This window comes from Diprion similis, chromosome 1, assembly GCF_021155765.1.
Source record: "Diprion similis isolate iyDipSimi1 chromosome 1, iyDipSimi1.1, whole genome shotgun sequence".
Lineage (NCBI taxonomy): Eukaryota > Metazoa > Arthropoda > Insecta > Hymenoptera > Diprionidae > Diprion > Diprion similis.
Window position 1 is genome coordinate 9,594,551 of NC_060105.1, and position 26,055 is coordinate 9,620,605.

Sequence of the window (26,055 nt, forward strand, 5' to 3'; positions counted from 1 at the left end):
CCGTTCACCCTAGTCTAACAATCTCCGTGAATACGAGGGTATGTTTACTCCGTTTACCTCCGGGTTAACGGAGACGAGCTCCGTTGCCTCGGGATGCTCCGTTGCATGTGGAACGTAGAATCAATGAAGTGGTTAAACGCCTGCATCTCAATACGTCTCCACATAGCCAAGTAAACATTTGTTCACGCCTTCGGATTCCCAGCTGCGATCTGTTCCTCCGATATTCCACGTTAACCATTCGGTCTGACTGCGTCTGGGGACTTTACTGTAATCATCGCTAATCATCGCTAATCATCGCTGATTTATCATCGTAATCACTGAGCCAGGAACTCGACAAGCACAAAAATCCTGCGACGAAAGACGACGATGAACTTGATGATTATTACACCGAGTTTGGAGTCGAAATGGATCGCGCAGATCAGATGGTGCATTAAAGTAGTCTCCTATCCATGAGTGACCATGTATTATCGCACTGTCTGACCCATGTTGAACAGTTGCCAAATAGTGGCCGTTGATACTCTGTCAGTTTTTTTTTTTTTATGAGCCACGTGACGTCGGCAATAAGCTCGGATTGCGATTTATCGAATAAGGAATCTCGTTATTTACCATCCACGAAGTCGTGGGGTTAAATCACGACGAAGGTCGCCTGGTAAAATGGTGATCTTTAAAAAAGGGTGTTGGTGGTGGGTGTCCGAAGGGGGGAAATGGGGCGGTTAATTAACGCTTCAAAGCCTACTTTCATCCGCTCAATCCAAGTTCGCATTTGCGAGATCCTCTCGCGCCGAGAGTTATGCATCATCCCTGCTACCCCTAATTGCTCTTTTTCCAGATCCTCGAGTCTACGGGTGCCAACTACCTGACAAGAGCATTACTGATTGCGTACTGTGTGTATACATGTATAATATATATATATATATATACATCGTTTAGTTGCAGGAAATTTTTTCTGCACGCTCGAGGAAAGCGCAATCGTTATAAACGAGAAAAATTTCCTTACAGTTATACGAAACTCGATTATTTAATTTACATTCCATTTGACGGAAAAATTTTCATCCCTCATAGTCACGATTTTCGTCCGTTTACTCCATAATCTTCTTCAGAGTTGCAGTATATATTTCGGTGATACGTTCACGTCTAAGGTAAACTAATTGTAAGTAAATGGGGTGATGATAAATAATTAGCCACTGGTTATACGGTGAACAGAATTTGTCAAAAACTTATATCACACGTGATCGTAATTATAAAGTCACTGTAAGATTTTGTCGAAACTTTCAAAGCTCGTACCAAAGTACTGATCACGTACTCTATAGAATATTTTGATCCAGCTCGCAAACGAGCCTTCTAAAAATTTTTAACACTAACTTCTTGTCGCGCGAACAAGTGAACAACATTTTTGGACATTTTGGTATCGAACTAAACCTTCTCGAAGTAAGTAGGTAGGTATCCGGAGGGGATGAAGTAACGTTCGCCCGAATAAATCACCTTCTATATTTCACATTCCGCGTTATACCTTCCCCGAAAATACGGAGCTCCATAAATCTGCAGAACGTTTATTTTTATTCGTTCTGTTTTAAGGGGGTGGATGAGGGAACAGGATTATTTTGATTCTTTTACATCCCTTTATTTCCTTACATTTTGGTCGTCAATCCGTTACACCAGCTCTTCTGCACTCTGCTTCATCTTTTTCTGAATATTCAGAAGGGAAGAGGAAAGGAAGATCCCGATGGCCTTATTGTCGACTTGCCAACCGATCCAACAGTCTTGCCAGTTTATCATACCCCTTCAGTACTTTACTTCCTAAATCGACAGAAAACGATTGGCCAGGCTAGCTTGCGAGCCAATTTTTTTCTCTTTTCCTTCTCTTTTATTATTGCAATTCTTCTACAGTTCAGCCGAGTATCTGTCCTAATCTTGTCATTTTGCTCTCAAAATCAATAGACCATTGTCGTATAGATCCTGCGAATTAATTTAGTTTCTTATTGCACTCAATATCACTCGTATACTTCCTATTACTACAATATACGTTTTACTCCAATGAGAAAAAAATTTAATCCACTCCGAGTGATGAATAATCATACCACCTTGTAGTTAAAAAGTATTATTGATCATAAAACGCAGCCACGAATAACAGATGTAATAAAGACTGTAATTCATTAATTCTCAACACACGATTCCAACTCCGTTCGTTTATTACATCCCTGGAGCAATAAATGAACTATAGTCTTGTGCTTAATCACTTTGTTTTCTTCAGTTGGAATTAAGAATTCAAAACCTTATCCGAATAATTTGTTTAAAATAAGGATAATTATTACGTCACCGTCTTCTTATTCGTTACCATTTAAAGTCTGACGTTCAAATTATCAATCCTGTGAAAAAATCGTGCCAAAGTGTCATGGCAAAAAGTGACATTGAATGGAATCGCACGCTCTTCAATCATCTTCTACGTTTCACCAGTGGATAAGCCGACGGAACGAAAAATTATTCGGACAAATAGCCGGCAGTATATAACGCGGGTGATAACTTGACCTCAGATGTGATTACCTATCTATATACTTATACATACTTATATAATATTTTCGGAGAAAGTATATTACACGTCCACTACATACCCAATCATTTTCACTTTGTCATCCCCCTTTTTTTCGTTATCTTTACTTCCTTGTCTGGACCAGCCAGAATCTCAGAGAAAAGAATGAAGTTATCTCTATCTCGTAATCTATCTCCCCGTTTTCACGCCCCTGTTTCACTTTGTCTCCCTGAGTGAAAGGACCCAAGAATTCGGCGAGATCGACTATCGCACTTTTCTTCTCCAGTCCAGTCGCTTTGCATCCTTAACTCGGATTTTTAATCGCCTTATTTGTATCTCACTTTACAATCCGGAACCACCGATCGTCGAGTTTCGTCAACAGCATAAAAAGGGGAAGAAATTTGAAGGTAATCGAACAACAACTTTCGCTGAAGAAGAAAACAAAAATTAAAATATCAAGCTTAAGGCAAGTAATATCTCATACAGGCATCGCTGAATTATATATGAAATAAATTATAGACTTGCCGAAGAGAGATGAGATTCGAAGGTGGATAAGAAATAAATCAGCGACCGGATCATTGAGCATTAAACAACATATATACCTACCTATATATGTATGTATAAAATATATCTTACTTGGGTTCAGCGAAAATTTTCCCGCTAAAGACAAGCGAGGACGATAAATTAAGAATTATCGTCCGTTTTATGTGTATATATATTACATATTATAGATGTATGTACATACGTATATGGAGAGAAAGAGAGAAAGATGCGATGAATCATATCTACCGTGTCACAAACTCCAAGTATATGAGTGAAACAATAAATTTTCGCGGGTGTAATGTTTCCCTCTGGGTTATGTATGTAGAGACGTAACTACGTATGTATGTATGTATATGTATGTGTATAGATACAGGTATATCGGAAAGTCGTTTTAAGAAAGTTTTGCCAAGTCGGCGCAATAGAAAAACATCGTAAATCTATATCGATTTTCTCGCGAAAGCCGCGCATCATCTCTGCACGCGGCTTTGCTTCGATAAATTTCATTTCGCAGGTCCTTGGGAAATGTTTTTGCCCGATTTTTGTTTGATAGATGGTCTGGAACTTGCAGGGCGTAATTTTTTTTCTTAAGGCTCAGAAACGTTCTCCTAAATTCGTGACAGAAAACTACTTTACAACCTTTCGCCAACTTTCAGATTCTTTGGCACACTTTCGTAATTCTTTTTTCTTCTCTCTCTCACTCTCTCTCTCTCTCTGTCCTTTTCATTTACCCTTTTTTCTCTTCTCTCCTTTTTCGCTCTTTGTCCGTCCTTTTCCTTTCTTACCCTTCATTCTGACCAACTAACCACGCCTCTGACTAAGAGTTATTTTACAACTTTAGCAAAAGTAAATGCTCTCAGTCAGTCGAAACGAGTCGTTTGGCAGAGACGCAATAAGGGTTGCGATTATCGCCCTTGCGATAAATAAAAATAAAACAATCTTAAAAATTGCGCTTTGCCGTTTATTTTTATTATAATACATAACAGGTTAAATTTCGAAATCGTTTCTATACGCGATAAAGAATTTGTTTTTCAACAATTTCGAAACGGTAAAGAAGCGAATACAATTCATCCCTGTTTACCAGTACGACCGATTGGACAATTTTCTCGGTTTTAAAGATTTTTTCAAAAAACCCACCTTGATTGCCGGCGCTGGTTATCTAGCGCTGAAAAATTACCCGATTTATAAAATTGCCCCAAAATCCCGATAACAAGGCGTGCGAGGCGATACGGCCTCTTATATATTTATCACGCTTTACGCCACGCGCGTAGATAAATATGAGGGGAATTTTGCAAAACCGCGAGAGGGAGAAAAATCTGCTCAAAACGTGCGCGCCTGCGGAGAGCGATTTTTATTTCCCCCCTCCCCCTTATTTTCGACCCTCTTTTGCGGCTCGGGGTTGAAAAATCAGCGAAATGAAACTAATTGGACGCCGTTAGAACCCCGAGGGGATTCGATAGTGATGAGAAGCTCGACTGTAGCGGAACTGTTCAAACACCAATCGTCGGTGCCAACTATCGCGCTACGTTCCAAAAACAATTAACAATTATTTACACCGCCGTTTGTCAAGCTCTGCTGGTTTGCAACGGTGTAACACCGATGCTTCTGCACTGCTGGACAAGCCACCAATTTTATTCACCGCATGCAGGAATGCATGAGAATCCACCGATGAAGCTGCCAGCTATGCCAGAGGGTGAGAATTCTATCGGATAAAAAGGTGGAGTGCTTTTTGAATGGAAAATAAATCCCCTCTTCCATTTTCCAAGATAGAAGAAATAATAATCGAGCAAATGTTTTTCTTTCATTTTTGTTTCTCCGTGCCCATTTTGACTTTTTTTTTTTTGTTTTTTTTTTTTGTGCATGTGTGTGTGGCGTTTTCACATAGATTTTTCACTGTGGGGAAAACGTGCTTTATATAACATATCATACGATTGTCTTTTATAATTTTTTTTTTTTCAGCGTCGTATTTTTTTTTTCTTCCTTTTTTTCTGCCTGTTCGACAAAATTGTTGATTTTTGAATTGCTCAAACGATTCTGATTAAATTTGACCTAGGACTAGAGTGAAACGTAGAGATTTTAGGTGACAACGTGGGAAATGTTTTTATTTTGAAAATTATTATCACGTGAATTCTCAATTCTGACCGAATAACTTGAAGCAAATAATTTTTGTATGTTTTTTGTAAAAATTTGTATATTCAATGCAGATATGCAGCCGTACTTTATTACTTTCAAGCGACTTCCGGTTGTCAAGTAGAGCCTGCATAAACTTTTAGACAATTTTTCATTTTCACAATTTTTTTTTAACTTGGTACGAGGTTCTTACCTCTGGATAAACACCCTTCAAAGTATCTCCGAGATTTTTGATCGACATCGATCAAAACTCCGAACACTGAAATAATCAACGTCGTTGGTTATAATCCAAAAATCTAAAATACCGAGTGAAATAAAATAAATTTCCGAGGTTTCTAACGATTTTAAATGATATTAAAACGTGTCATCGATATCTAAGCTCTTGTTTGTTTTGCCAGTATTTTCTATTTTTCTATTTTCTAATAGATCCTATTCTCACCGGCGAATATATTTATTCGATCGATAGCCCTTACACCATACGATTATCCCTTTAAGAGATTCCTAAAAATGATTAATTTTTCGCCAGCCAATCACTTGAAGATGAAATTCTGGAATCAGGAAATTGAATTACAAGTATCAAAAAACTATCCAAACGCTCACAACTTGCAATTTAAAAATAGCTTCCGAAGCTCCCGTCAACTTTGGACAAGCTAGCAACTCTTGTAAACACAACTCGTTTTCCTCTCTTCCTTTTTCCAAATCCTCGCAGCTGAATCGGCTGGAAAGAGCAATTTACCAGGCACTACAACACACCTGGAGCACCGTCGATCGATCTATAGTAGAAATTTTTTCCACCCCTTTCAGCGATATGTGAAGGGTGATCGATGCGGCGGGGGGCCCGCGATCAGCAATGCGGGGCCTTTCGTACCGGCCATGTAGCGGCCTTCGACCCGTTTGCAAGTTTTTATATCGTTGGTGTACGTAGCACATCAATTCCCGGGGTTTTTTGCCGTGTGAAAAACCGACGAGAAAGGAGGAGGTAAAAGCAAGAAAGAAAGAGAGGGAGGGAGGAGCAAGGGATCGAAGAGTGGGGGTAAAAAAAGAAACGAAAAAAGCAAAGCAATCGACAAATGTGAGAACATTAGTTCCATTGACCTTCGCAAATTGAAAGAACTCCACGATCGTACGTCAAAGAGTTTAGAGGGTAGCGATGTATGTATATACATATATACATGTACATTTCGACATACAGATGTGCGTGTGTGTATATATATATATATATGTAAACATTTCTGTGGAAATTACTCTTTAGAAAACTGATAAAATACCGTATATAACCGCTCCACGCCCATAACAAAAGTTTTTGCAATAAATATTACCGCCTTGTTTGTCGTGAGATTTCAGTCCGATTTCACTCTAAGGGCGCGAGGCGAGGCGAGAGGGAAAAAATACTCTTTTCTATTCTATTTTTTCCAGCCCAGTAACCACAGCCGCGAAATGTCCGCCATCTCTGTATATTATGTATACATGTGTATATAGTATGTATATATATATATGTACTATATACTGTATATACCAGAGATCAATAAATTTCAAGTGTTACGTGGTTTCGCCTCACACACACACACACACACACACACACGCAACGCATACGACTACAGATAATTCATCCCTTAACTATATTATGCTTCGCCGTGTATATAAATTTAAACCATTCCAACCCTCTTGGCTCGAAGGAAGAAGACAGGGGAAAAATATTCAACAACAAAGATAAGTATTCTACCGGAAAATCTTCGATACTTTACAGCGCGAAGTTACTTCCGTAATGTCGTGTTGAATATCCCTCAAGTTTAAGTTTGTTTTTCTTTTCTTTTAAATTTTGAATAATCAATCGAACCGTTACTAAATTAATTTAAGATATTGTTTTTTCCAAAATTTGTGGTATTGCAAGGAAACGTTAAGGAGGAACTATAAAATTTTCTCGACCTACATCCCACCCCGTATCTTTCACCCTTAATACGTAACGTCAAATTTGACGACGTTTGTACAACGTGTTATAGGGATGAGAATTTTTTTTCCTACCAATTTGGGAAAAAGGGATGTAAGTCGATTAACTCCCTCGGCTCGCTCCCTCGATTTCACCCCTCAATTACGCGACTCGACACTGTACAGTCTCATAAATTAACCACACAAGCTATCGAACCGATCAGAACTTGGGGAGGTAGTTTTGGCCGAAGAGCGCTATTAAGACGATCTGCCAGATGGTTTTGGCCGGGTTGACGGCGCCCGGATCCTCCGGAAGATCATATCCGAAGGATATTCGCTACAGTTGAGTCGAGGGAAAGAGACGGCCGTCGTCGAAGGGCTGACCCTCTTTATACGCGTAACATCACGTCACACAGCATCAATATACCTAAGCTCCTGTGGCAGGATCGTTGAAAATCTCTCTCATTCATCCCGCTGTCTCATCGCAGCGGGGTCAATATCGTAAAGGCAAACAATTTTTTCAGCATCAAACAAAATACACAACGCTGGAAAATTTATGGGCAAGAATTTTTCAAATCAACATATCGGCCTCGATTTTTTGTAAAAAGTAATTTCAATCACCCCTTCAGGAGAAAATCGATGCTTGGATACACGCTGCCCGATTCGGGACGTGGGATTTGTCCTGATCGCGGATCAAGGAGTCGGGTGAAAGGTGTCGGTGTGAATCGGTATCGAGCGTTACAATTTCATCTGAAAATCGAGAAAAGCCTGCTGCCTTATTCATGATTCTATATTCCCACGTATTATTCGCTTTGACAGACGCCGAATGCGGGGGTGAGTTCAGGGGATGGGGATAACATACGCGTAATGAACGGGGGTTTTTGAGTGTGGCGTTTATCGGCCATTGCATCGACGGAAAAGCCGCGAGCCTTGGCAATGCCGAATTGCCGATATAATACGTTATATATGTATACACGTAAATGGCCCGATATAACCAAACTTCACTTTTCCTCTTTCTCCTTGGATCGGCAAGGGTCGGTAAAAACGGTCTCTTCAGTATCGTCTTGGGGGGTAATTCGAGCCGAGATATTAGATCCCCATATCCATAAATAATATCTCCGATTTATAGATCCGAGGCGTAATATACCTGGGAAAAAAAATTGACTGCACTCTTAAAATCGAAAAAAAGCGTCGACTTTGGTGCAGAGTTTTAGGTTTTAGGTTTTTACCTTCGTTCTTTCACACCCCTGCATATCCCCCATAAGTATGCCTATATATGTATGCCCTTCGTTTATTATGTAATGCGAGCTTTTATTTTTTCACTTTCGATCCCTGCACCCTAAAAATATTGTATACTTATTTTTTTTTTTTTTTTTTTTTTTTTTTTCACCTCAGAACCAATTCCTCGAGCTGTAAAACCAATGTCGGTAGAAAATATTCATAGCGATGGATCTGGAGGACTATTAGTGTCAAAATCTTCCTGCACTCTTTTCGTGCCTCGTTTTACCTTCGTTACTTATTCATTCGTTTATTTTATACACGTTCGCTTCGCGGTCGGTTTCGAAAAGCTGAACGAATGATGTCTGCGATTCTGAAATATTTTTAAATAACAGCTGAAACCTTTTGTTTGTTTGTTTGTTGTTGTTGTTGTTGTTTTTTTTTTTTTGTTTTTTCGTTTCATATTTGCAGTTTCTATACCGACATTTTCTTTCGAACTACTCTCGCTCTTCCGAAGTTATTGTTTGTAAAAAAGCAAAAAAATTGAAAATCTAACGACAATTTATGAAACTAAAATCTAAGGGTTGATTTTCGTGCTAAACGTATTTCTAGATATATCACGTTCGCAATCACATTCCTAAATGCTTGCTTAATGTACTGTATAATAGTTCGTGTAGTCGTGAAAATAATTCTAGTCGAACTTTTTACGTGAGATATAATATTCGAATTCGAATTAGCGCTTCGCGCTTTGCGATCCAGCATCATCTTACGCTCTGGTATAAATACCGATATTTAAATTTAATGTAAATGCTGGATCCGTATGGTTGGCAGAAATTTTCATTACGCTTTATATTATACCGTCAAAACACATAATATTAGCAGTAATATACAGGCTGGAAATTATTGAGGGGAAACGGCGCACATCTGTATTCGTAAAACAAACAAAACCTTCTTTACCTACTGCCAAGAGCCCGTGAAATGCACAAAATGCTGCGAATTCAATTTTGCCAGATTATAATCTCGCCCGCCGGGCGGCGGGAACTAATTGAAATCATTGATTACATACGTCTGATTTCTTACCAAGAAACGTAAATATGCCGACCCTTCGGCGATCCTTTATTGTCCGAAAAACCACGGTACGAATTTTAATCCCATGAATTACGGCCGCGTGAAGAGTCGTTTCCAAAATTTACCTTCACTGATCAATTCGACGTCCGTTTTATCAAAATCTACACTTAAGATAATGAGAAACAGAATTAGAAAGTAACAACCGAAAGTTTTGAGGCTCGTCTGTTCGACGAGAGAACTAATTTCCCTGCATGCTTCCGTTTCGACGAATTTTTTTATTAGACGCACGTCGTCGATCCCAATCCAATTAAAACTTGGCCCAATTATTTGTTTTTATATTTTTGATCCAGCATTTGTTTCAAATATATTTTCCCCTCGTGTTCGTGAAATTCATTGTGGAGACACCGATTCTATAGTGATTTGTGAATCAAGGGGTTCACTTGATGTCACGTATCTTCTGAAAAATAGCTGGACAGAAACTTGATTTGCATCCTCTGGAAACTTGAAAAGTAATGCGAAAATTGTAACCATTTCCGTGAGAGATGCAACAGGTTTACACAACTTTTCTTTCCAAACTATTTATATACGTATTTTGCGAAACTCCATATGTATATTCAACATCAAAATCAAAGATAATTTCATTCTACGATGGGTGTTATAAAAATTATTTAAATGCAAAGATAATGGAAATTTTCTGAAGCGAGTGAGTGAATTTGAAGAAATTTCAAATTGCGAACTAGGTAATGGAAAAAAGTAAACGGGAAGAAAACTGGGATAGAAATACCGAGATAACGTCTGCACTGAATAGCAATGGGGAAAAGATTTTCCATAAATCAATCCGATGAAAATAAGTTTGGAAAGGTTTGTCCGAATTTTTTATTTTACGGATGGAAAATAAAGCTCTATGGATAAATTTTGTTGAAGTTCCGCTACTTGAAGTGAAGAAATCAAACTTTGACGAAACATCAAAGATTCGATGGAGCAAAATTCTGAAAGTCAAAATACACTCACCCATTGTAGTTTACTCAACGAGTGGACGTAAAAAATTAGATAATCCGAAATCAGAATGACCAGAATTCGGAAGTTGAGATATTGAAAATCGAATTTTGATGTTTCAGATGTTTAAATTCTCTCATTTCCGCACTTTCGAAACTTTGACTTGTTTAATTTCTTCAATTTAAGTTTCGCCAGCAAAAAAATTTAGAATTTGGCGCTTTTCCGAAACTTTTCAAATACAAAATTTCAACCACGCCCCAGAATAACGAAGGCAACGTTACATCGACGTGTCTTCATTTCCAGGCACATACATGCTGCATGCTTCTTTCTATCTCGTAGCGAGTAGCAGCTGCTATAAAAGTTTCCGCCCAACCTGCTGGAACTCGGTCCTCCACGAGTTTGGAGGAAAAATGTAAAATGAAGAATTTTAAAAAAGTTTCACTTTTGTTATACTCTTGCTGCCTTCGTCCATTAATAATACCGATGTACGTATACCTCCACCGCTTTCTGCGCCCCTTACTCGCATCCCCATACTTACGCAAATTTTATTTAACGGATACATTACCTGCTGCAAGCTCGTTTATTTTTAGATTGCATCACGTAGAAACCGGTAATTTCCGTCAAAGTACGATGTGTGTTAGAGATGATGATTACAGTGTTGAATGGAATGATTTTTCAATAAAAGTTCACAAGAATTCATCACAGGTCAGCTGATGATGCGGTTAAATTCATTTTCCAAAAACTCGTAATTTCGTTGAAAACAAATGTTGAAATATTTTTATGAAATTTCGAATATTCTCTTTAGCTATTTTCAATACGTTTTTTTACCTCATCGTTTCTAAAACCTATGTCATAAATTAATCTTCCCAAATTCAGGCTACGAAGATTTTACGAGATTTTCAGTAGTTTGATAGATTCCAAATGATTTAAAAACCATTCCAAAAGATATCGCGCGAATTCAATGAGATTAATAATTTGCACCGATTTAAGAAGAATTTATGGGTTTTTAAAAAATATGATATTTATTACTTTTCATTATTTTTTCTAATATTCACGACATAGATTAAAAATCGTAGTTTTCTCTTTCTCAAGTAAAGTCTAAGATTATTTTCTTCTTTCCTCACTGTTTCCAGACTACTGCGATTACTTAAAATAAATTAAAAACCGATCAAGATCAGATCTGAAGACTTGTAAAAAGGAAAAATAATTTTAATCGACGCAAAATTGTTTTCAGAAACGATGCTTGAAGTCGATTAATTGAAATCAATATCTAACTTGAAACAAACCATATATAAATGTCAGAAATGAAATCCTTAGATTCCCGAATACCTACATGAAAAAAAAGGGGGAAAATGCGAGAATTTTTTCACCCCAACCGCTTTTATTTCTCGATCGTTTAAGCGGCACGGAAATTGTCGGGGGTTGAAAACGAGCGACGGGTGATGGGGATGAGGTTACAGATGCCTTAGCAGCTGCAATACTTTTGGTTACACCGCGCACCGTTCCACCCAATCGACCAACCATTAGCGGCAGTTCCGGAGCGGCTCTTCGGCACTCCGCAATTTCCCACGTTCAGTCGAAGAACAGAATTCGTATTTACATTTTATGGGGGTGGCGACGACGACGATAACGATTATGTGTACAAGACACACATTTTTTGGCGTTGACGAATCAATCCAACAACGATTTACTGCAATTATGACTTACCCCTGCTGGGTGAAACGATTTTAAATTTGCATTAGAAGAGAAGAACGATAAGAAAGGACCGATGGGATGTAAAAAAAAAAAGAAAAGAAATTCTGTTCGATAAGAGGTGAATCAAAATATTTCGCGTTTTGGATTTTTCTTGCACTGTAGATTTTATTTTTCTCTGCGAGCTTGACCCTCGATCTGATTTTCTTTAGCCTCCTTTTGGATTTGGGTTTCCTTGCCAAGAATAAGCAGAATTTCGAATTCAACGAAACTGACAACGAGTACAAAGGATCGGGAATCCTGTTGTCCGGAGAATCATCTCAAGCTGGGAGATCATAAATCTTGTATTTCATTATTAAACTCAGCGTGAGGTCTGAAGTTGTATAACACAAGGTAATCTCTCATATTGACCTTGATATTTGACTCGGTGACCTTTCACCAGGAGAATTAATTTTCTCTAGGATCAAAGTATTGCTGTGAATTACCACCAGCTGTTTTTTAATTTTTATTTTTCATATCATTAGCGGACAAACTCGATAAAAAATGCAAAGAGACGGTGTGAGTCCTTTTTTCGTTATTCGCTGCCTCGCAGTATGGAAGAGAATTAGAAAAGAGAGAAAGAGAATCTTAAACTCGGGAAGAAAATGACTTGTATAACCGTGTTCAGAGTGGATGCGAAACGACTTTGGTGTACGACTGACAGGCTTCTGGGGCCCAAAGAATATCACATACTTCAATTTTCTGGCTTAAGAACGCGTCTCATAATCCCACCCCCTCGTCGTTTCCCAGTCGGAGGATAACAAAAGTGAGTACCAATTTAAAAAGATGATAATGCCAAAGAGAATAAGAAAATGGAAAGAAACAAAGCGAAATAAAAACCCGTGGGAAGCCACAAAGGCTTTTAGATCAAATTTACGCTCGTAAGAATTCTCAGGTTAATTGATTCCGCGCTGAGACCGGGAATATAAATTCCTACTCCTGTTGTTGAATTTTCTTAGCCGGATGAAAATCCGTGCATAGATCAGAAAATCCCAGCCAGCTTTTTTGGGATCGAAATTCTGATCTGGATACTCTTTGGATACGTTTAATACAAAATAAGATCTGAAAATCCCCCGATTTTGAGGTTTTTACGACTTACCGTTTACGAGAAAGACGTTTTCAAATTTTATCACTTTTATGAATCGAACCTTCATCTTGAAATTCTCAGCACTTCCTGACGTTGGGAAGAAATATGATTCGTTTTATTTTCGGCGTGAATGAGTTTGATCTTTTCGAATATCAAACCCCTATAGGACTGCAAAGTAAATATGTTTTTTCGAAAATTTCACCCCAGTGAAATATGCAAAGGACCGAAAAATAAATTGTTTATATTCTTACGTGATAAACGGGGTATAAAATTTCCCGAATAGAACGAAAATGGGTTCATAATTTAGTGGATATGAATATTCAACAAGAGTTCTAAATTTCCTCTAGTTTTCGTCCAACTCAAAAAAATTTCAGGATATACTAAAAAATGTCTACTTTTCTATAGACAAAAATAAAAAACAAATAATTGCCAAGGACTGCAAAAAAAAAAAAAAAAAAAACACGCTCTTTAGAGAACAGTTGAATGTTTTTACTGGAAATTTTTTTTCTAAGTTCTAAAAAGGTTACTTTTTAAAACTGTATAGGTTGTATAAAAAATATCAAAATTCCAGATGGCGCTACGGACCCGATCTTTTTACATTTATATACTTTAAATTGACGAAGAAGAGGCGTGGGGTCGTTTGTACCCCAGGGTGTCAAACAACGTGTGAATATGTAAGTCCACCACCCCTTAGTGGCGTGATATTTCGCTATTGTAATAATGTCGACAGGGTCGAAGCGCAATTAATGAAGCGAAAGACGATTTCGACTAAGTTTGGGAAAACGGATATGATTTCTTGAGGCAATATTATGACAGCGCGGCTTCGCGATTAAAAACCATATTCGCGAACTCCCGTCGCCTCGCTGCAATATCCGCTATATTGCGAATCTCAATTTGCATACATTATTTCTTAGACGTAAGGTGTACCTTATACCTACCTCGACTTATACGTTCCATGACATAATTCTGCCGCGAAATTACTTCCGCCCCTTCAAAGAGCGCGCTTCAAAGACTACACACCAAGATTCGCGACGTCGTCAATTTTCCCCTGTTAGCAGAATCGCGTCACGGCTCATTGAAGCCGTCAAGTGCACAATTTTTACCAATCGAGATTCGCACTCAGGCCGTTTTCGCTTGTTACGAAAATTATGGCAACCTGGAATGAAATTCACGATCAGTAAAATTGTTATAGATGTATTTTCTTTCGCCGAATTTCTCAGAGGAAAACAATTTTCGCATAAACACATCTATTTCAAGGGGTCTCATAGTTTGCTGAAAATTTCAGCTTGAATCGAGATTGCGAAATTTCCCAATTTGAAGCAAGGTTTAACGGTTTGGAAACAATTTTACCATTTTTATGAAACATAAATTTCTCAAAACTTTTTCTGAAATTAAAGTTTGCGGAGCGTCGTAAAATTTATTTGAAAAAGAAAAAAAAATGTCAAAATTTCAAAAAAAAGGATCGTAGAGTGAAAAAAGAAAAGAAAAAAATTTCTCGTCAACGGCTTGACTTATAAACAATCTAAATACAGATTCTTACTGAAAATTTCACATTCTATAAAACAAAAAAAAAAGTACTGAGATGGAATTTTCACAACTCTCTAACCGATTAAGAGATAATGAAGATGACTCAATGTTCGTAGGCGATAGGGACACCATCGTCTATATAAGAGACTTATTTGAACCTAGAAAGTGCAATTTTCCTAGAAGAAAACGAGCACATCTCGTTACACTGGCATAAGCGGTGGAGTGATAAAAAAAAAGTCGATCCTAGACACGTGGCGCGCTCGTTTAAAATCTGCGAAGCGTAGATGGTGCTACAGACGTGTGTGTACGTATAGACCATTAGTTTGGGCATTAGAAACCAGCTGTCACAGTCAACCCATTCGCTAAAGCTGGAAAATTAATCCTCAAGTTGGCGTCGACGCTGCGTAATCGCATTCGAGACACAAATTCTGAGGTACAACTCAGGTCTGATACTCTTGTGCAAGCTGCAAGTTGCAAGTTGCCCAAATCCTCTGCAGGCTTTCACTAATAACTCGAGGGAGAGAACTTCTTGGTGTCTGTCATCGCGTTTCAGAGAGTCTAGAGAATCACTTTTTCCGAAGATTTGGTGCGCAGTTCGTTTCCAGACTTCTAAGATATAATACATTTAAGTTCACCTTCCGTGTATCGAAAATACTTGGAATGATTTTATGCCCCCATTTCAATTACGTAGGTCACTTAATTGGGAACTTGTTACAGGGTTCTAAGTGACTTTGTGAAATTCACAGTGACTTATTATAACTTTTCACAACTTTGAAGCAAGCTATGAAATATCTTCCTCAAACTTTCAACGTGAAAATCAATGCGTCTAACGCTACTGTAAGATTATCTAATTAATTGTTTCTGCGAAAATTTCTCAAACTAACTCAACTTACACTGCAGCTGCGAATTATGGACACTAAATCATCTGCAATTTGAGCGAAGAAAAATAAGCGAGCCAATATATATATTTATAGGGCATTCCATGCCAGCTCATCGAGCCCGTGACCCGAACCAATTTCATCAGACGTGCCTCCAAAAACAAAGAAAAAATTGTTAAAATATTTTTTTCTTTACTCCTCATTTAAGCTATCTCAAAAATGCCATTTTTTCCAAAAAATTCACAGACGTTCCTTGATGTGAAACGATGCTTTCAAGCCCAAAGAGGGAATGTGATTCCGGTTTTTTCTATTTTTACAGAGGAATTCAAACACGTCATTTTAACAATCTCAACGCAAGTTGTAGCAGTTTTTTATTCCGGATACGATGATAATATGAAACCTTGATATGAATAAATAATCATTTTCCTTGAAGATACTTGTCACCTATTATTATTATTCATCTTTCGACAATTCCGAGAAAAAGCGTCAGAAAAAAAACAGTTCAACTTGCGTTAAAATTTTTTACGTAATATGTTTGAATCCCTGTGGAAGAAAAGAATAAAACCGGAATCAAACTTCCGTTCTGGGTGTGCGCACTCGAACCTCGCGGACCCGTCGGTACCTCGCGCTGTTTAGGGCACCAAGCCGCATGGTGGCGCGCTGTGCGCAAACGGGGTTTGGCGAGCGCACGCGCGCGCGCGATTCACTTAGAATCGCGCGCTCGAGTAGGAAGGACGTACTGCTAAATCTCTATATTCAGCCCTCGCGTGGGAAAATTTTTTCTTATTTTAAGAAACTGCTATTTTTTTAGAAATATTAAGAAGAGACCAGAAAACATTTATTTATTGACATTACCATAGAAGTCTGGACAAATGAGTATAATTTTTACTTTTATCGTTTAAATATTGCTATAAGTGCAAGAAAATAGTGTACAGGTAACTAGTTATTGCGATTGTAGTTGACGCTAGTAGGTACATTTTCTGCGTCAACGTAATCTGATTATTCAGTTAAGCATAATTAATTTTTCTTTCCAAGATTATAACAGCACAAAAACATTCGCTTTCAATTTGTACCCGGAAGAATATGTTTTGGTTAAGATAAAAAACAAAGGAAAATTAAAGTATCGAGGAACTGTATAGAAAAAAAAACTCTAAATTTCTCTCGATGCATTAACTCGCATATTTTTATCGATAAATAAATAAATAAATAAATAAATACGCGAATTATAAGCAAGTGTAGGAAGAAATGTGGAGAAGATGAAAGTTGCGTTTATTCATGCGGAAGGGATACGTCGGTCGATCTTTGAGAGTGGCGGGCGATTAAATTTGTTTCAAATCTCAGGGTGAATGAAAATTGGAAACGGTGACAGAAAACGGGGAATAAGAAAAGCGAAGCGAACTGCCGGAAGCCGGTAAATCTCCTGCCGCAGTCAGAATTGAGTTACAACTCCATTCAGCATCCACGTTAAGTAACTTCGCTTCAGTTCCGTTTCCCCCCTTTTGCCCCGTCTCCTCCTCTTCTCGAGGAAACTGCGCCCCCAAGGGGTTGCAGTAAAGGGTGCAGCAAAGATTCTTCTTCCGGAATCCGCTCGCCAATTGCGCAGCACTCTCAGCCATCTTAATGTTGACCGAAATTCGAGTGGGAAATCGTCGAGGGTTTTCAGCCGTTAAATGTTTCATTTATTCATAGCAACTCTGACAATGAGGGAATCAACCGGGAATCGTCATCGACCGGAAACTGCCGCGAGAGAGCCGAGGCGGAAACTCTTGTAACGTTGACAACTTTCTGCTTCTATTGAATTTCAATCCCCCTTTTTTGAAACGAAATTTCACGATTTTTACGCCTGGGGAAAAGCTCGTTTGAAAGAAATAAATTCTTGTTTTTGCAACGGTTGTTTTATTCCCATGTCAATTGAAGTCATTCACCAACAGGTTGATCGAACAACTAATTTTCATTGTGGCTTTTATATGTTCAGAGTTTGAAAAATATTCATCTTCATATTTATTCTACATGTATTTTTATTAGACTGATTCAAAAATATCGACAATTTTTATTCAAAGTCACATGTTTAATAGTTGTAGAAAGGAGGAATTTTAAAAAAATTGTAAAAATGGGCATTCGCGATCAACTTGAAATATTTATAAAAAATAAACGGTTTAGTAGAAAAAAATTGACAAAAACTCAGGTCGCGTTTTGTACCGAGTAGAGTGTCAGAAAAAACATGATTTTGAGATGGTCGGGACACTGGTCGAGTTGGCATGGAATACCCCATATATTATATATACATACATTTATATAAATATGTTGTTTAACTTTTTCTCAAAAGTGATACACATGCAGCGTGCGGTATAAATTGTTTCGAACTTTATATTGTATAAACGACAAGTTTATATTAGATTCTCAGCGGAATAAGACGTGCCGAAATGGAAAAGAAGGCTGCAGGGAGAACTTGAGGAAGTTGATACGTGTATTATTCTACCGTATGCTCGCGTTTATCCCCAGAGACCTACCCAGTAACGGAATATCGTTACGAAGGCTCGATGGCCTTTTGAAATATAATCGAGTCAAAGTTGGAGTCTGTGAAGCCGACCCTCTTGTGCATAGTTATATGCCGACTCACAATTGAAGCAGGTACTCGGTAATCTGATATACGATGAGAGCATCAATGGAACAGAGTAACGATATGAGTAGAAAACACGCATCGAACTACTTTCGCGCCCTTCAAAGCGTGACGGTTGATCTCCGAAATATGCTAATCATGCAACAAATTGATCCCAATTGATCCACATTTTTTAGAAAACGCTTTTCCAACATTGTGAAAAATGTAGTCATTTCAAAATACATCCCTCAATTTTTCTTCACCATCTACACCCAACGTCTTGGTTGCAAAATTATTTATGACAAATTTTTCACTCTCTATCTCTCTATCTCTGGGTGAATTGTAATTCAAAATTGTTGTAAACAACAATCAATCTCTGCAGTCACGAATCACGTTTTCTATTCGTTTTTATTTTCCCTTTTCCGCAGCTAATTACTGCAGTCACTTTGCAAAGAAGAAGAGAGATCGTGACACGCGAAAGAAATATGCAACGGAAATACCAAATACTCACGCAAATCAGCGATAGACGTGAGGAAGCACGAAACAGCTCGCGTGTCACGCGGTGGATATAATCGACTCCAAATTTAACGCGATTTAACGGCCGACGTCTAATATGCAGCAGGAAGCCAAGACATTTTCTCAATCGAATTCCATTCACGTCTCCAGCAGTAATGAGGAAAAAATTATCGCATCCGAATTTCTCCATCAAACTTCAAGCTTGCGAAATTCTTTCGTCAATTTTACCGGAACTCGAAGATACAACGAATTGAAAATATAAGATCGAGAAACCCGATTGAGGTGAAAATACTCACAGTTTTATGAAAAAATATTTCTTAAACACAATTTTAAAGTTTCAAGGCGAAAATCAGATGCCAATTAATTTACTCAAAAAAACAAAAAACAAAAATAAAAACAAATAAATAAAATAACTAATCAGAATATCGGGATTTGGGGAAATCAGTGAGCGAGCAGAGAGACATGGCGACGAGGAGGGTGTAGAGTTAACGACGTGCAGACTACGAGTAAGTGTATAAGCTTATACACTAATTCTTGTTCACTCGACCTCGGTCTGCTCCGACGATCACAAATGGCATTAAAATTAATTACAGTTGGAACTTTGGTGGTACAATATTAATACTGTCGTTTTAGTAGCTGGCTCGCTGATTTCATATCTGTAACAACCGTGTACGTATAACATATATATGTACTTCCCTCCGCAATTGCGGCACCTCGTTATGCACACATAGACAGGTACATATCGATCTACGCACACTCGTGCCAGCGTGAAAGTGTTTCAAAGGCTGATGAATGCGTGTGTCGTATTCATCGATTGAATTTGTGTATATTGTACGTGAAACATGATTAGTTGTTTGAATAATCGAGAAAACCGTGGTAATAGAAAATACTTAGAGAAGGGTGGGACGAATAAAATGTTTAGTTTTCATATGAACAATTATGTTTAATTATTATCTAGCTTTCTCGAGGAAATGGAATCGTAAATTCAAGTTCAGAAAATTATTTGACTTCGTCGAGTTGAGAGTAAAGCACGACTTGAAACGTTTCACGTTATGAACTGTGCAGTTACTCGACTAAATGATTTCCGAATAATTAATATTTAATAAAAAGTTCAGGTGGTTAATTTTATCTTTTGTTGTTTAAAAAATTTCAGAGGGCCCACTTTGGCCTGAAATTTTTTGGGATTTCTTTTCAAATAAATATCCAGGCTTGAATAGAAAATAGTTGATTCGTTTTATCACCGAGAGTGCATCTGGTGCTTTGATGTTTTGTGGTCAGAGTTAGAGTTACAAACTTGAGGTGGTTTAAGCCGGGCTTACAGTGCTTCAACTTTGTCTTTGTTCTCCTCTTTCACTTTCTTCCTTTCGCCTTTTCCCCTCGAATTTTCCTCTTTTCTTTTTTTCCTTCTCTTTGCTTCTTATATGTATATGTACTCTACCACAAAGAATTTTTAACGCCGGCAGCTCATGAATGCAAATGAAACCCATTGCTTTGCCCCGTGGCCTTCTTATTCGCGAGGTATTAACCCGAAACTCTCTCCTCTAACCCCATGACTTTCACAAATGGCTTACTGTGTTTATATCGCCATTTTTTCCACCAGTTCATTAGATGAAACAACAACAACAACAAGACAGAGAAAATTGAAATTACACTATTAGTGAAAGCATGTTGCTTAGCTGCGATTAAATAGTTTTCGTTTCCATTTCCGTTTTACAAAAACAAAATAAAAAGGATCAAGGTATCATATAACACGTGGCATCGAAATTAACCGATAACGAAACCTGAGGCTGGACTTCTAGGAATATTTTATATTATACCTGCACGGTGGAAAAGTGATTCCGAGACTATATATATATATATACATATATGGTAAGAGAGTGTTTGCTACTGGTTTTTAGATTATAAAATTACCTCCAGGGAGAAAATGAAACTCGTCTAGATACACGTGTATAATCGAATACGGTATACATATACTGGGGAGGGGGGGATAAAATATTAGCAGACAAATTGCCGACGGAAAACTAATCTTCATTGTTGTTACACGGTAAATGTTATTAGGACAAAACTGGGATCACCTTAGGCTGTAAAATGTTTCTGCTTTAGTTCCGTTCGTTTGTTCGCTGCTTGTGTTTAAAAGACATTTTCTTTTTCTTCTTTCTTCGGTCTTGTTCACTTTTGAGCAACGAGAGTAAATCTACTTTACCTATAACAACCAGGTTAATAATGCAAGCTCTTTTCTCCGCTTTCTCATGACGCTTGCGCAGAGTCTAAGGTTTGAATCCCGGGGGTCAGAGCCGCGCCTTTAAAATGTCTTCCACTTTCCAGTGCAGGCAAACTGAAGGGCCCACACTTGTGGGAACGAGGGAACGAAGGTCCGAGCTTCGACGTCGAAGGGCTGAATACCGAAGCTCTGGGCTCTCGGCTATGGGCTTTGGGCTTTGGGCTTTGGGCTTTGGGCTTTGGACTCACCTCATTACCAACAAACTTTGCATCCCTCCTACTGTTTGCACCCGTGTGGTGTACGTAAACGTTGGCGGGAAAACACAGCGGCGACAAAGCGACAAACTTTCGTTATTACCTACCTGAATTCTAGCCGCCGTTATTCGCGAAAAGCTCGGGTTATTCATGTCGGTGTGGTTTAGATCGTAGTTCCGCCTGCTGCAGTCGAGCCTCGGTATCACTCGGAAATTCAGTTCCACGGTATTAAAAAGTATTATATTAAACCTGAATGGAAGAGACAAATAGCGGAAATTTATGCATGACAAAAAGGCAAAACTTCTCTTTTCCAATTTTCCTCTCAAGGTTTATTCTAGTTATCTTTTTTCATATTTTCACAACGGAAGCGAGGCGTAATTCAGGTATCAAAAGTTTCTTGTCTGCACCTTTATTGCAGTCGATAACATGCATTATTTTTTCCTATCCGGCGATAATCTCAGGCACCAACCACACACACATACATACGTAGATTTTCAAATACTCCCATAAAGCTTCCAAAAACGATTTTTTTTTTTTTTTTTTTTCCTGCTGTGAAAGAGTAGACATTTTTTTTATGAATTCCAAACTTTCAGGGCGGGATGGAACGAGGGTTGTAATTAACCCTCCGTGTCTCTGGTTGCTTTTCAGACCCTCGGTAGTCCGCCTGGGTCTACATTCTCAAAGTATTTCGGAATTTCAAAAAATTTGCAACAACTTAGGCTTACTTATCAGACTCAGTGTCTAATACCTACATCCGAAGCTTATAATTAGTAACGTCAAAATTATGCGATGAGGACTTTTTAATGAAAGTTAAAATTACCTTCACTCAGTTCGGAAAAATTCTAAATTTGAATTTCGGCTTTAGAAGAGTTAACAATAAAACGGCAGGATTCATTTTATACTCCTAGAATATTTATACGAGTGATGAAATGCTTTTCCAAATTGAAGCGAAATTTTCAATCGTGCTTATAAAAAGAAGTATCAAATCGTCCGTGAAATTGTTTTTGAAAGAAAACGGATAAATTCCTTGATTAATTTTTCTGCCCCCTTAATCTCTGGACGAGGGCTACGAATATTATAAACATATCGTTGTTATTGTTGCTTCTCCCTCTTCTCAACGGGAGCAGCGCTCTTCAGTATCATCCTTTGAGAATGTGGCATTCACAGTCCATGAAAATCACGACGAGAGTAGACGTATTGACGCAGACTCAGCGGCGTGTTTCTACAACTTTCGTCTCAATAGCTGCAAGCACACATCCTACCTATAACGGATAAAGTTGAGCGTAAAGTGGAAGAGCAAAAGAGCGATTCGAAAAAGTGTTTGCGATTTTTCTCGACCGGTCAGCAGCCCGTTTTATGAGAAACCGCGAGATCCGAAGAGGCGGAAACGGCAACGCGTGCGAAAACATGATAAACGCGATTAGCGCCGTTACTCTCTTCTTCCATGGAATGAAACGCGGCAAAGGCGAAGTTCCCAAGTTGCGAATCCCGGGCTTTCGCCCTCGCCTCATGCAATTCGCAACTTGCTAATCCACGGCGTCTTCGCCTGGCATAAAAAGTTTCCACCGACTTGCCCGGATCACAGCCTCGCCACCTAACGCCGGCTCTGATCCAGATCCCGTTTACATAATCGATTTTCTTACTTTTCTTCTCCGTTGCAGCTTCCTCCTGTGACAATGTCTTCAACAGCGACCTCACCAAGACCGGCATCGTCACGTCACCCGGGTACCCTAATCCCTATCCGGCCAGAGCCTACTGCAGATACGAGTTTCAGGGGCGGGGGAAGGAGCGGGTCCAAGTCATCTTCCAGGAATTTCATCTCCACGATATATACACTGATCCAAAGGAGTGAGTAGCCCTTCTCGTCATCCTAGAGCAAAGGAATGAGCTATACTTTTACGAGCTTCTCCTTTTTACACTCAATTTTTTTATACGACCGCCTCGCGATTATATACCTACTGCGACGGAGAAAAAATGCTGCAGGTAGATTTTACAATCTTTGGAATGGTGATGATGTTCTGAAATTTTTTTTAACCCATTTTATATTCGTCGGTTGACATATAAGATATTGTGAAAGTTGAACTTATTTATGAAGCGGAAAATTTTTTGAAACTATTTGATTATCACACGACATGCTTTTCGGGGTCGGGGTTGAAGTTCTGAATTTGAGAAGTTCCGAAAGCGTCCGAGTCCGAATTACTTGGTGGCGAAACTTGAAGTGAAGAAATCAAACTTTTACGAAACAACAAAGTTTCGAATGCTCGGAATCCCGACGGCTCAAAGTTCCGAAATGCAAGATTCCGAGAATTCAAGTTACGATGGAGCGAAATTCCGAAAAATAAAGTTTCGATTGTGCGAAATTCCGGAAATTAAAATTTTATCACAGAGCGTAGTTTACTCAACGAGTGGGTGTAAAAAATTGGAAAAACCGAATTTTCTAATTTTCGCAATTTCGGAACTCTGATGTTTCGGGAAAGTTTTTCTAGTGACATAAGTTTTCTGATCAACGAAGAAGCAAAATTTTCACTGTTCACGGAGTGTAACGATTCATTTCTTTTCCGCACAGTGTATATTTTCAAAATTATACGATCCAAAACTGCAGCTGATAAAAAACGAAACGATAAAAAAAAAATGTCCAATTTACAAATCCAGAAAGTGTTTTGCTACCAACTAGTGCTTACTTACACCTTGTAACTATATTCGCCGGTTAATTCACGTCAGAGTAATTTGATTCTACGCGATTTATTATTCTATTTCTGTCGTCAAGGAATATCTCCCCTTAAACAGAAGTATTTTATTATTACAGCTGCTCAAAGCTGAGTCGTTCCGAGATCCTTTAGCAATTTTTGCGACAAATAGACGAGAGTATTAAATACACGAAAACGTGAACATTTCTCTAATACAGATTTCTTGAAATTTTCAAATGTCTCGTCGATTTTTCGGTTTTTAATTTCCTTTTTTTATTTTTTCTGTATAAGAATGTGAAAATACTCTCGGTAATTAATTTTTTTCTCTTCGAGAAAGCGTTATTCGAGAAAGAGCTGAAAGCATGACAAAAGTCGTAATCTTTTTTTTCTCCCTCTCTCTCTCTCTCTTTGTTTTACTTTTTACCAAGAAACGACGAGAAACAGTGTTTTTCTCATAATTTCTACAATTTTTGCACCACGATTAACGACTTAAATTGTCGATGATAATGTCTGTACTCTGATAAACGAAAAGCAAGCTAGATATTATCAGATCCTCTCAACTCCTTTACTAATGACATTGAAAAATCGATTTGGAACACGATGAAGAAATTATTACAGAAGCCAGGTATATCGTTCAGCAGCGAAGCCTCAAAGTGTAGGAAAGTTGGATTACAAGCTGGAATAATTGCCGCGTGGGAAGACTCGCTCGTTACAGGTGTATAAAATACGCCAAGTTTTAAGCTACTAGAAAGTTCAAACTTGCAGCCTCCTTTTCGTTAAGGCGACCGTCAGGTAAAACTCGGCAACGCCGAAACTTGACAAAGAACAAATCACCCGACCGTTTCAATAATGCTAATTTTTGTATCAACTCGTCTTATTTCTTTCCGCATGTTCGACGTGATTCCTTTGAAGCGATTTCATCGGTTCTTGACACGAAGTTGACGCCCAATTTTCTGGAAAACAAAATATTCTTTTTATCTCGGTTCTATTCTAAAAAGTTAATATCGAAATTTTTTATGCAAGTCGCATTCTAGCTCGAAACTTTTCGAGGTTTCTTAATATTACTAAAAAAAATTTTACCTCAGAAATTCTATCACAATTTTTTTATTTAGTAGTTTATTATTTATCGACGATGTATTCAGTTGATGAATTTCGTTTACTGAATTAATTATGTTGACGCTTTTATGGGAAACGCATTCTAGCGCGATTGAATAGAATTTTTGCAACTGAATTATACGAGTGATTAACGTGTCTTGAAATTGTTTGAGTTTGTTATTTAAATCTGTGTTGAAAACTGTCACGGTTATGCTTTGTTCTACCTCTTTCAAAAGGCTGGTTAATTTCGTAGAACGGGACACGAGGTCGATCACGACTGAATTAATTTCGTACATTTTAATGAATCAATTAATTTTTCGAACAATAGAGCCGCGAGAATTAGCGATAAGCTTGAGCCCATCTGTGACCAGGTTGATATCAAATTATCGGAGAATTAACAAGCTGATCAAAAACGAATGAGAAAAAAATTTTTGGGATTGCGGAATGCAATTAAAAGCTGAAAAAAATATTCCGATAAGTATTAAACAATCAAGCAGTGTATATTCTCAATTAAGGACGATGAAAAAAGGAAGAAAAAGAAAACCTGATCTTAGTAATTAGTAATTCATTGTAATTCATTGTCAGTTATAATTTCTGGCGGATAGGTGGTGAAAAAAAATAAACATCGAAATTACACGCTTTTACGATTCTTCGTTTTGCATACGCGGATTGCGAATAGTGACAGGAGAATGTGTAATGGTAATGGCGGCGGTCTGTGCAGGAGACCATTTCAACTCCGATGGGAGAAACTTTGTCACGTAACTTCTCATCGTCGCCATGTATTTACGGTTTCCTGTCAGAGCCCGGTATTCCATTACTGCATCTTCAGCCTCTGGTAGTTCCTGTTCATTTTCCTAATGCAAATATGTGTCTCCGAATGCAGTACCGCTTCTATGCGCTTTTCGCTACGGAGATTCATAGAAATTTTTCAACTTTCGGAGAATAAGGTTTTTTATATTTTCAATATTTTTCACCAAAGGTCGCCACAATTTTCATGCGTTTTAATAAAATAAATCTATTAGATTGTCATTTATTACGATTCGAGATTTTCGAAC

At 38.2% G+C, this 26,055-nt stretch overlaps 1 protein-coding gene across 1 annotated transcript in view; it reads left to right on the plus strand.

Moving 5' to 3' along the window:
- The window catches only part of LOC124406506 (suppressor of lurcher protein 1), a 334,769-nt gene that overhangs the window by 277,612 nt on the left and 31,102 nt on the right, over positions 1–26,055 (plus strand). Inside the window, exon 9 of the mRNA XM_046881944.1 lies at positions 22,880–23,066. Coding sequence (XP_046737900.1) covers positions 22,880–23,066 — 187 coding nt within the window. The remainder of the gene's footprint in view (positions 1–22,879; positions 23,067–26,055) is intronic.